This window comes from Natator depressus, chromosome 8, assembly GCF_965152275.1.
Source record: "Natator depressus isolate rNatDep1 chromosome 8, rNatDep2.hap1, whole genome shotgun sequence".
Taxonomy (NCBI): Eukaryota; Metazoa; Chordata; order Testudines; family Cheloniidae; genus Natator; species Natator depressus.
The window spans coordinates 77,120,628-77,133,191 of NC_134241.1; the positions used below are offsets into that span (position 1 = coordinate 77,120,628).

Sequence of the window (12,564 nt, forward strand, 5' to 3'; positions counted from 1 at the left end):
TCTTTCCTTAATTGCACTGAGTACTCCTCTGCTGGAGCCCATTATTAGAGCTTCAGTGCCTTTGACAGGCAGGACCCGCACTGCGCTTCAGAATTTGCTAATATGACAATCCATTAGGGAAGGTTAGCTTGGCATGAGAATAGCTCCATTACTGTGTCTTCATGCACATCTTATTTTTCTCACTGGCCACAGACAGTCCAGTGGCCCCGTCTGGCTGGTGAATTTAGGATTGGGCCTCTCCAATTTTTGATTAGTCTGGAGATGTGTGTGATGGATAGGTAGGGGAGGGGTCCTAGTCTGGAAATGCATGTAATGGGGAAGGGCCCTAGTCTGGAGATGCAACTGATGGGTGGGCAAGGTGTGTGTATGATGGGCAGGGGCAGACGAGGGGGGGCCCTGGCCTGGAGCTGTGTGTGATGGGCAAATGGGGGGGGGTCTAGCCTGGAGCTGTGTGTGACGGGCAAATGGGGGGGGGGGTCTAGCCTGGAGCTGTGTGTGACGGGCCCTGTTCCCGGCGGGTGACGGGGACTTGGGAGGACGAAGCTGGGCTCTGTCCGGGGCGCTCGGGACCGGGCGCCGCTGGGCCAAGGCCCTGCTCTCACAGTCACCAGCAGCAGCCAGGCCCGGCCGAGCGGCTCCCCGCGGGCAGAGCTGTCCCCGGCCGCCTTGCACCACTCGGCCCCGCATGGCAACGGGCTCCGCCCCTGGGTGCTGGGCGAGGGAAGGGAGCCGCGCTGCGGAAGCGGCGGGCGGCTACAGGTTGCCAAGGAAGCAGCTGCGGCTCCCGCCTCCCGCCGGGGAGAAGGAGCGGGACGGCCGTGGAGGGAGGCTGGGTAACGTCACCAGGGACTCCGGCGGGGCAGGGCACCGGGTGGGCCTGGGCGGGGCAGGACTGAGCGGGGGGCGCCCCTGTCCTGCTTGGGGGCGGGGCGTGGCATGGCCCGGGGCGCTGCTTGGCGGCTCAGGGTCGTGGCCGGGAGCTGGCCGGAACCGGCGGGGCAGCGCTGGGGGAAGGTGCCCGGGCACTGCCCGCGGCAAGGGGAAGCTGCTTGGGGGTGCCCTGTACCGCCCGTGTAGTGCCGGCCCCTTTCCCGTCCCCTCACACTCACGGCGTCGGCTGCTGTGTCTCGGGTGGGGGATCTTGAGGCCAGGCTTTGCCCTGACGGGCCTCTCTCCCTCCCTCCCTTTTATGTCAGTTACAGTCAGTAGCCCTCTATTTTGGGGGGTTGTTTAACTTTTCTGCAATGAATGTGTGATTGGTCGGGGCCAAGTAAATAAGTGCTAAATAAATATCCCTTACAACCATACTTTATTAAGTATTGACTCTGGCCAGTAATTTCACTCAGGGTCATCTGGAAGCTTCATTCTTGTGGTCGGTCTAGGTTTTGTTCATCCTGCATTTTATATTCAACTGAACTGAGGTACCAGTGATCCTTTAACTACTGTGCCTTCCCTCATTAGCTTGCTTTTCTATTATTTTTATTATCATGATGGCACTGTAGATAGATGCTTTTATATCAGCTTTTAATCTTTTTGCAGAATTAGGACACAATGTTGTCATCCATGCACATACAGAATAACGATAGTCTATCAGAGTTGCATGTTCAACAAAAGCTGTCTTTTGACATTGCTGAGGTAAGTCAAATCATACTAATTTGTAGTGCCATCACTAGGGCCGTGTGAGGCCCGGGGCAGAAGTGACAGATTTCTCTCTTCTGCGACCGACCACTTGCACCGGCCCACGGGGCCCCCCAAAGTGCAGGGCCCGGAGCAGTTGCCCCAATTCGCCCTACCCAAGGGACTGCTCTGCTAATGTGTTACTGATGTATGAGCATTTCCTACAAAGGAGAGTAATGTATGCCTTTGTTACTGACTAGACCCTGGCTTCAAATCAAACTTTAAATTTTGTGTCCTATCTGTAGACAGTAGAAAGAAGGGATGCATTTGGGGTTTGATTTTCAAAAGGGTATGAGGGAGTTTTGTGCCCAATTCCCCTTGAAAAAAGTCAGAGCCAGGTATTTAACTCCCCTAGGCACTTTTGAAGAGTCTACTCTTGCTGTTTAGGAATGGAGTGCAATGCTAATAAAGGACATATGTAGGATAATTCTTTGAGTTAGGGCAAATCTACATTACAGCGCTACATCGGTGCAGCTGCTAGTGAAGAGACACTATGCCGGTGGGAGTGCGCTCTCCCGTTGACATAATTACTCCACCTCTGCAAGAAGCGGAAGCTATGTTGGTGGGAAGGTGTCTCCTCCTGACATAGCACCAGTGTGAACAGCACAAAACTTGCATCTCTCAGAGGCTGCTTTTTCACATTCCTGAGCGACGTAACTTAGATGGACTTAAGCAGTAGTGTAGACCTGCTCTTAAACAAGTGTTTGTTGGAAGCTGTTTGGTCACATCTCAAGCCACTGGGAAATAAATTCAGAGGGGAATAAAAGAAAAATGGGGTTAGAATAAAGGATATTATGTGGAAGACTTCTGCGTTGGTTTATGAAAGTGTATGAATACGCTATACATTTACTAAGAGAAGCTATGTTCTTAAAAGAAGATTCATGCAAGTTTGACACAAGGTAGGAGAGATCCTATATCCTAATTGAAGACTACCTCTAAAAATTACATATTGAAAAAATGGATAAATTCTAGTTTGTGCTTCTCTGGCTCTGGATGAACTAGGATAAATTAAAAATGCTATGCTAAGCCTCCCAAGATGCTGCATAGAAGGAATTTGACTAATCTCAGTCAGATTTTTGTGCTTAGTTGTGCAGTGTGTAAATATAGCAAAAATATTTTCATAGCAATATTAACTTGAGAACATATGAAAATTTGCATTCAGCACACATGGAATGAAATGCATTAAGCTTCTGTGTAAATATATTTTATAGAACTTAACAAGCTTACATACAAGTAAATTTGCAAGAATTTACTTTGTAGAACCAATGGAGACTTAATTCACTCTTACAACTGAAACTGGGGCAACTTAAATTAGTATTGGTTAGCTGGTTTCATTAAATGCTTATGAATTTTAATTTGGTTACTGTTTTGCTGTACATACTTATATCACTCTAGAAAAATTCTACTTCTCCTGGAACTAAGCACCCTTTTAACTTAAATCACCAGTCAAAGAAACAGTTTATTATTATTTATTTATTAAGACTTCAGACTGGAAATGTTCTAGATTCATTGAGTATAAGATCTTGTAGCAAAACAGTGATGGAGAATTTGCTACAGCCTTTGAGTTGTTCCAGTGGTTAATTACCTTCACTGATAATAATTTTCACCTTATTTCTAGTCTAAATTTGTCTGGTTTCAACTTCCATTCATTCAATCTTGTTATACTTTCATCTGCTAGATTGAGAAGCCTTCTAATATCAAATTTATGTTCCCATGTAAGTACTTTAAACAGACTTAAGTCTGTGTAATCTTCTCTTTGATGAGCTAAATAGCTCCTTATGTCTTTCACTAAAAGGCACATTTTCCAGTCCTTTAATCATCTTGTGGCTCTTCTCTGAATCATCTCCATTTTACCAACCTCCTTCTTGAATTGTTGACACTAGAACTGGACTCAATATTTCAGTAGTGGTCAGTTGCACCAGTGCCAAATACAGAAGTAAAATAACCCCTCTCTTCTCCTACTTGATATTCCCATTTTTACATCCAGAGTTCACTTTAGCCTTTTGGGGTACACTACCACACTGGTAGACCCCTAAAAGTCTCCCATCCTTTAAGTATGGCCTGCGTTCTTTTTTTGTAGATGTATGACTTTACATTTGGCTGCATTGAAATATATATTGTTTCCCAGTTTATCAAGTAATCCAGATTGCTCTGGATCAGTGGTGTGAATTCATTTTTTAAAACACTCCCCAAATCTTTGTCATCTGCAAACTTTAGCAGTAATGTCTTTAAGGTGTGTCATTTTTCCATAGCCAATATTATACAAGGGAGTAATGTGACTAGCATCATGTCCAGCCGCCTTTTGTAGCGCAATGTGCCCTCACCACTATGGCACCTCCTGCTGGTTAGTCTGGGAATTACCTCATCCAGCCTCAGAGCATCTGCTGCTGTTGCTACTTGTCTTTTTATTCTTAATCTCCACCACTATACTTCAGGCCCCGCATCCCTCCTGGCCCACAGTACCCCTTCTCCTGGGTACTGCCTCACAGCAGTGGCCCCCACACTCAGGGTTCTCCCCTCCCCAGGGAACCCCCATCCCCTAAGCCCACCTCACCTCAGTGACCCACTGCCAGTCCTCATCTAGCTCCTTCCCTCAGGGCAAACTGCAGTCTGAAGTGGCCACTCATCATCAGCAAGGGAGTTGGACTGGCTGCCTAGTTCTTCCCTGGCTGTTCCCCTCAGCCCCAGTACCTCCTCAGGCCTTGGAAGCAAAGCCTCAGCTTGGGAGTTCACCAGGCTAGAGCTCCTCCTGCTCTTCCCACCACTGCTCTGTCCAAGATAGTTCCTTTTGCTTGCAGGCAGTCTTTCCCTCTCTAGGCTGGAGAGAGACTGACAGTCTTCTGGCCCTGCAGCCCTTTTATATGGCCTAGCCTGGCCCTGATTGGCTGCCTCCCAGCCTTCTCTGATTGGCTGTCAGCCCCAGCCCTCCCCAAGGACTGGTTTTTAATCCCTTCTGGGCTGGGGCAGTGTGACTGCCCCGCTACACCCGTGACTTCTCAAACCCTATGGAGGTGAACTGGAGACAGCCTTTCAGTGTAAGATCAATCGAGACTCCAACCCATTAACCTCCGGGATTGTTGTCAAGTGCATTAACCACCACACCACATTTTGTATATCACTTCCCCTCTGAACCAGGTTGTTTTTTAAGCAATATAGCCTTCTTAGTTGTGGAATTGTACCTTTTTTGGCATCTAGTAAAATCTAGTAACAGCTACCAATTATCTTTCACATTTTTCTGTATAAATTCTTTCTCTCAACCGATTTGGTTCATAATTGTTTTCAGCTTTCTATAATTGGCCCTTTTAAATCACCATGACTGGCTTGGACTTCATTGTCTTTGTGTGCAACATATGTAATCAAGTCACAATCACTTGCACCTACGGAAACGCTCATTTTTAGTTCTGCAATCAATTCCTCCTGTCAAGATGATAAGGTTTTTTATAGAATTCCCCTGAGCTGGGTATAACACTTTTGGAATTAAAAAATTGTCCTCTAGAACTTTTAGAAATTCAGAGGATGTTTTCGTACGAGTAGCATAAGACTTCCAGCATATGTCATTCAGATTGAAGTCCCCTATGAAATGCAAACCTGTGAAAAAACAAAGAAATGAAAATGGAAAAAATAGAAGTTGGTTGTAAAATTTCACGTTATGAGAGATGTAAATAAGTGTGATGTTATAGTCTAGTTATTAAGAGTCTGATGCTAAATTCTCAGTTTTCTCAATTCTCACCTCCTCCTGTTATGTCACAGGGTGGGGCCTTTAGTGATGGTGGAAATAACAGATGAAAATGATAATTTAGTTTGTCCTGAACATTTTTCTTGAGTATTTCTACTTAATAAAGAACGTAAGTTGTTTTGTCTTGAGATGTCTCTTAGGCTCATGTGGCAGGTAAGCATAGCAAGCCTAGCAATGAGTGGTACCAATTGTTACATAATTCTCAATATTGTTATTGTAGGGAACAAGACATGCACTACCTATTACATCCGGAGAAGCAGCAAAACTCTGTTCATTGATTCAGTCCTGTGAAGACTATTTTAGAATCAGAAAAGTCAACCAACATGGAAAATATTTTACTGGTCTAAGTGAAGAAGCAGACCAAGTAGGGAATTGTGGAAGACCTAACAATAGTATCAGTATGAGGCTGACGTTCTTCAGCCTTTCTTGCACTCCTGTTGGCATTAGAGATATTTACACATTTGTTCTTAACTCCCTTGCATTAAATAATTTCCTGCTAAACTGGAAGGAATTCATACAATGATGTGTGCGAAAGCATAAAGAAAATTCTACCTAATTCCTGACTAGCTGCAAATTCCTGTAGAGTGGAACTTTCAAAGGATCATCAGGAAGTTAAGCACACAATTCCCTTTTGAAATTAAATAGGATTTGGTTGCCTAACTTTCTTAGGCTCCTTTAGAAATCCCAGCTGGATTGTTTTCTGTACAGTTTTTAAGAAGCTAATAATTAAACTATGTGACCTTAATGCTAAATTTGTCGCTATGATAACTATAATCAGAAACATCCTTCTTTCTGCCCATTTATACAAGTCAATAATTCTGGACTTTCATTTTTCTCACTGTGATGGTAATATGCTTGATCTTCAGGGTATAACGTCCACTGTTAGCTGTTTTACAGCATTGGACAAGACTTCTTACATATAGACTAAAGAAAGTAGGAGAAAAGTACGTAGAGTAATAAATTATTGAGGAGAAAATTGGTACCATCTTTTAATTCCATTCTGTTTCCCATAATAAAAGGGATGATGGACATTTGAAATAATTCTGGCCCCATATTCTGGTTTGTTATCTTTTGATTAAGCTTTGGTTGTTATAGGTAGAAAATATGTCTTGAAATAGTTGGGGAGAAGATAAAGACTAAAATAAAATGTTTGTAAGTTTTCAGCATGCATGGAGGAGGAACCCTTGAAGCAGAATTGGAGTTCATTTACCAAAGTTATGGATAAACATCAGAGCAAGCTGAAAGAACTGTCACCCCAGCTCAAAAGCAGATCACAGGAAAACTTCCTACAACAAAACCTGAGTGAAATGAGATGGTATGCTTCAGACTAGGAAAAATACAATTACAGAATTTCATGAGACCAACAGTCTTTCATCTGTTCTGACAGCATTTATTTATGCTTCTTTAGCTGTTCAAATCCACACAATGTGTTCAAAACATAAATATTTATCTTCTGTGAGTGCAATTCATGCCTGGGCAGATGATTCATTTAAGGCTTTGTGTTTAGACAACATAGGGGCTTATGTAGGTCCTCTGAACAGAGATTAATTTCACCCTATAATAGGGAACTTTTTGAAAGTCTCACCCTGCCTGTGTTTGCCATCTGAACACTGCTGCATATTGTACTAGTTCATGAGACCCTGCAAATGAGATTGTTTAGTCTATTTTCATTCCCCTGGCTGAGTGAAATGCAAAAAGCAAACAGCTTAATTAGTGAAAAGTACATTTGATTATTAAAAGTTCGTGGTACAGTCATCTAAGGAGTTATTGGTAACACTTAAAATAAACTTTGCTTCAAAAGGTTTTTTTTTTTTTTTTAAAAATAGGGTAATTCCCAAAGTTCTTACTTCCTCTGGCTTTAGAGGACATAGAATGCAGCAGCAAGAAAGTGTTCCCATAAGTATTCAGTGTAAATAATTTATGATATGCAGTTGAAAAGGAGTTGTAGCCTGTATATTAAGGGAACACTATAAGAAAATTCTGCCTTTGGTTAATAAATATTTGTGAAATGGAAAAGTTTATTTAGATATTAAACATGTATAGTTCGTGCAATTTGATTTCTATTAAGTTCTTGTGAATAGGTTGAAAGAAGATGAAATTGCCACATTGCAGGAAAAGCTTCTTGAAGCAGAGATGGCAATCAGTTCAACAGAAATGTTTTTGCCTTCTTTTAAAGTTACTATTGCTGGAATGACAAATGTAAGTTACTGTATTTTAATACTATACAAAAGTTTGTGTACATATTTACCCTCAGAACTCTAACTGGGTTAGTGTTCTGGGATATGCTGTATGGTTTTGGGTTTTTTTTTTTTTTTTTTTGCTCCACTCATTTCTGCAGAATTAAACATTTATTTTATAAAATCTTAAATGTCTAACTCATATGGTTGATTAGAAAAACACTCTAAATGTTGACTGATGCGTTGATATGAGTGCAGACATACATCTTTAAATAAGAGCTTTGAGAGGTCCGAATGTTTGTTTTCATCTCACATGAGTGTTAATTCTGAACCCTAACGATGCCAGTCAACATTCTGAGCTATTTTACTGCTGATCATTTTAGCAGAAACGTATACCTACTTGTGTACTGTGGGTTTGTGAGAAGAACTTGAGTACATTTGCATCTTCTTCCCCAATTGTAACCCTGTTTATACACAATATTGTACAGTAGTTACTTTTTTTACTATGATTTTAAAAAATATCTTCAAATGAGATTTTTGATGTCTGTAACCTGTTGAGTACAAATACATTATTACTATTTAAGTTTATAAAACAAAACAAATATTATTCTAGGAGTCAAGATATCTTGATTTTTTTGTAGTCCCTCATGGATAATTTGTTTAAGAATTGCCATTGGGAATTCACACTTTTCTGTACCACAGAGTTAACATTTCCAATAGTACTTCAGTTTCTCTCCAGCTACAGACAGAAGTATTGTGAATACATATGGGCAAATCCAGATGAAATAACTTCTGTGATAGTACTTACTAAAAGGTCTATTACCTGATTGTCCTTTGTTATTTTTGGAGCAGCATAACTAGTTTGATTTAAATAGATTTTCCCTGGGGAGAGGAAAATTGGGTCTTTTATCAGCAAAAAAGTTAAACTAGAGAAGAGCATATGCCTGATCTCTCTGTAACAGACTTTGAAGAGTGAATATTGAATTATGTAGTATTTCATACCAAAATGTTTACATTCTAATCTAAACAGTATTTTGCATATTCATTATGATATTTTTGCAGTGTACTTAGAAAAATAGTTTTATGTTTTCTACATTTTAAAGCTAAATTTTAATAGTGGTAATCATGCTGTTTTGGGGAAATATTGTAGTACACTTACAGTATATTTGTTTGTGGCTTAATATTTTATCAGGTGTGTAACCTTTCTACATCAGATATGCTTAAGATTTCTAAACAAGAGGATTTACTGATAAAGGAACTAGAGACTCTCAAACACATAAAAGGATTATTACTGCACCTACTTAGAACAACAGAGCATGAAGAAGTAAGATGACCCAAAACAATCTTGGGCTGGTTTAGAGAGCACGAGCACATTTTATTTTTTTTCCTGAACTTTTTCAGTAGTGTTTTCAAAGAAAGAAAGAGGCAGTCACAGAAAATGCAAAATCATACTGTTTCAAATATTCTTTATTGTCCAAATCAATCCCAGGTTGTGTGGGAAGTTTAACCTATTTCAAGAAAACTATGCTATGCTGTGCTATGCTATGCTTGTATAGTATTGTAAATATCATAGAATACCCATACTTTCCTTTCATGTATATGTAGTCTTTAATCATAATCACATTTGCTGAATAAGTCAGAATAGGAATTGCTTGACTTCAAAAAAGATATATTAAGTTTTTAATAAAAAGCAGATGAGAGAAGGCATGTTTTTTCTTTTTTCTGGAGCCTATGTATATAGAATAATCAAGGAAGGAGAGGAAGTTTAAAAAGGAAAAGACAAACAAATAGAGAATGACAATTGGTAAATAATAGGGAGGCAGAGAGCAGAAAAATGAAGAAATATAGAGAGCATTATATTACAATAGTAGTGTGATTATCTCTTTGTGTTTGAATACCTGCTATTCACCGGTGTTTGTATTTAAACAAAACCAAACATACATAAGCAGTGAATTCCTAAAGTGGACATTGTACACATGTGCTGGTAGCTCTGTTCAGAATGCTCTGTAAGGCTTCCCTCTCACTGATGAGCCAGAGTATACCATGCTTCCAAAATCCAGCAGAGTGCATTCTGCAAATACCAGTGCCGAGAATGCAGCTCTCATTTGCTTTTCCCCTTGTTACTTTTCTCTGCTTTCCGATCCATCTGTAGTTTAACACCCAACTTGCTGGTTATCTCCTTCTTATAATTCAGTATTCATATTGGGCCTGGTCCTGTAACATGCTGAGTCATCTAAACTTCCTTGGAAGTCAGTGAGCCCATTCTCTGAAGTTAAAAAGTTTGGGATTTACTTAACTGGAAGTTCCATCAATAAGGGTAAAAAGACTAACTGATAAAATAAGGACAACTCTGACTGCCAAATTATGTAATTGATGATTGTGTGATAGTTATGGCTACATAAATGGTTTTGCCATTCCAAGTTTATTTATATTTATGATAGAAGTTAATATTGTGGGATATAAGATTTTGGGGTCTGGAGATAATCTTAGCTGCCATCAAACAATATTTTCAGAAACTCTTAAGGAAATGCTTCACTTTGTCTTTAAAATAGATGAATGGAATACACACTTGTACTTTAGTCTACTATTTGAACAAGGAAAATTAAATATGAATGCCATGTAAGTGCTTCCATTTAAAAAATAATCAGTGTTTCATATAGAATTAACCTTGGTTTATTTTCCCCTATTCATAAACTCCGCACATAGAATGAACAGAATCTCTAAGGTATTTCCCACCAATTGTAAATAATCATGCATGTCAAAGTAAATACTTCCTTGCTGTGGGTATTTCATATATATCAGTCTCCATTCCGATTACACTGAATCAGCAAGTTCCATATACTATAAAATAATTAATTTTAAAATATTGTTTTTTCTATTTTGACTTGCAGATAAGCAGTAAACAAATTGACATTTTGATGCAGAAGTTAACTGAAAGTGAAACTGAAAATGATGTAAGTAAATTACATTTTCTGGCTCCTTACCCTATCAAGGTGTGCCAAAACAGTGAAATCCACATCTCATACAATTCCACTAGGCAACTGCCAGACCTAGGATCAGGAAGGCTGCTTGGTCCTTCTGTCTTGCGGTCACATGTATGTGTATATTGATATACTTGCCTGGCTCTCACCCAATTTCCATCATTTTGTTTCTTCCTTACCCATTTTACTAGTGATATTTTTCAGGAGTATGGTGTCACAGAGTTTAATGTGCTGTACATTATCCTATATATAGCATGGGCCAGTTTATGATGATGTTCACCAGTGTTATTCCAGAGTAACTTTAATGGAAATGCTACTTATTTACACTGGTGTAACTGAGAAGAATGTCTAACTCTGTTTCTCTAAGGCCAGATGTTACTTTTGTTTTAATGTTATGGTTATTCAAGTGTATTGCCTTTTTATTCTGACATAAATCGATAGGCACTGTAAGGGAGGGAAAAACATGAATTCATTGCTCCCCCAAATTACCATTTTTGTTATAGTTTATGTAATGTTTCCATTCCATGATGAGGTCGTATTCCTACCCAGATGGTAGCTATCGTGATCAGACTACACCATTTTGAGCAAGCAGATGGAACTAAAAGCTTGTAAACCCTCTGAATCATTCCCCCAAATATGCCATTTGCCACAAATGAGAAAATAAAGGTCAATATGGTATCCAAGTACCTAAAGCTTCAGAGAGGTAAATCCAGATAGTTAACTCCATGAAAGCAATGACAAGAGAAGTTTTAACCATTTTGTTGCAACTTCAGTATTACAAAGAAATGTAAAATTCCACCAGTACCTTTTTTTAAAACAGAGTAATTAGAAGTTGAAGTTCAATTTACCCCAGTACTGAGAAGGAATAACAAGATGTTTAGCTGAAAAGCGTGTTACGGTGCTAAATATCTCAGGTAGCATGTATTATTATCCTCATTTTACAAATGGGGTAAATTGAGGCCCAAGGTGGTGTTAATGACTTGTCCAAGGCCAAAAAATATAAACCAAATCACTTTATTCCTAGTCTGGGCAGAAACTGACTACACTGGAATTTGAATGATATCAGATTTAAAAGAGCTGTTTATTTTTCACAACGCAGGAAGTCTGATACTCAGTAGTTAAGGCAACCTGAACTATAGGTGTCAGTACAAGGGCTGCTTATGGAACACTACCAGCCTGGGAGAGGGGCAGAATATGGCTGTTATGTCTGAAAACCATTCAGCCAACAAATTTACCTTCAACAGAGGTCGAATCCTAAGACTCACTTTCTGGGGAAGACCAAATAACCTTTACAATTAGGAGCTCCTCTCTCAAAAGTAACATTACTTTTACTAAGTTCACAAATATTTACTGTCTCTGTGTTTAGGTTGGTTTTTGGTTTTTTTACTCACCAGAGTAGCACCCTATTCTTAATTCCTTCTTCTGGCTTTTCCCTTATTGTCTGCTCTGTCTCCTTGCTCCCTTGTGGCCGCTTCAAATGTAATTTTAAAAAAGCAGAATTTTAAAAACAATTTGATAAGTAAATGAAGTGTATGTGTATCCTTCAGTAATTTGACTTGCAGGAAATTGACAAAACTTGACAAAAAGAGTGTCCCAGAACAAATCCCTGTAATACAAGGCATCATTGTACATCAGCTAAATTTAGGTACCCAATTATGTTGACTGTGCATCTGTACACTTAAATTCATGTCCCTGCTTTGAGACACTTTTTTGTTTTTATATTCAGGTGTATGATTTCTTTGCTTTTAAGCATCATCTTGAAATTCCCTAATAAACTATCCCTTTTACATGTGCAATTTGAGTGCACTGTTATGAAAATGTAGCCCAAAATGTGCATATTGAGACCTTTTAATTTTGTATTAATTTTCCTTCATGAAGGGTCTCAGAAAAGAAACGCTTGAAACAGAAAAGCATATTGTAGAGCTTTCTTCTCAGCTTCAACAGGAAAAAGTAAGTCCGTTTCTCCCTCAGAATAGATGTTTTATCTCCGTGT

General features: G+C 39.6%; 1 protein-coding gene across 4 annotated transcripts in view; it reads left to right on the forward strand.

Moving 5' to 3' along the window:
- The first annotated feature begins 697 nt into the window (after positions 1-697).
- The window catches only part of ODF2L (outer dense fiber of sperm tails 2 like), a 45,275-nt gene continuing 33,408 nt past the window's right edge, over positions 698-12,564 (forward strand). For 3 of the 4 annotated variants that reach the window (XM_074962246.1, XM_074962243.1, XM_074962247.1), the window contains exons 1-7: positions 698-833; positions 1,540-1,635; positions 6,571-6,728; positions 7,495-7,612; positions 8,783-8,914; positions 10,482-10,544; positions 12,450-12,521. In XM_074962246.1, coding sequence (XP_074818347.1) covers positions 1,552-1,635; positions 6,571-6,728; positions 7,495-7,612; positions 8,783-8,914; positions 10,482-10,544; positions 12,450-12,521 — 627 coding nt within the window. In that variant the 5' untranslated portion in view covers positions 698-833; positions 1,540-1,551. The remainder of the gene's footprint in view (positions 834-1,539; positions 1,636-6,570; positions 6,729-7,494; positions 7,613-8,782; positions 8,915-10,481; positions 10,545-12,449; positions 12,522-12,564) is intronic. The other variant, XM_074962244.1, reaches the window with a different exon arrangement.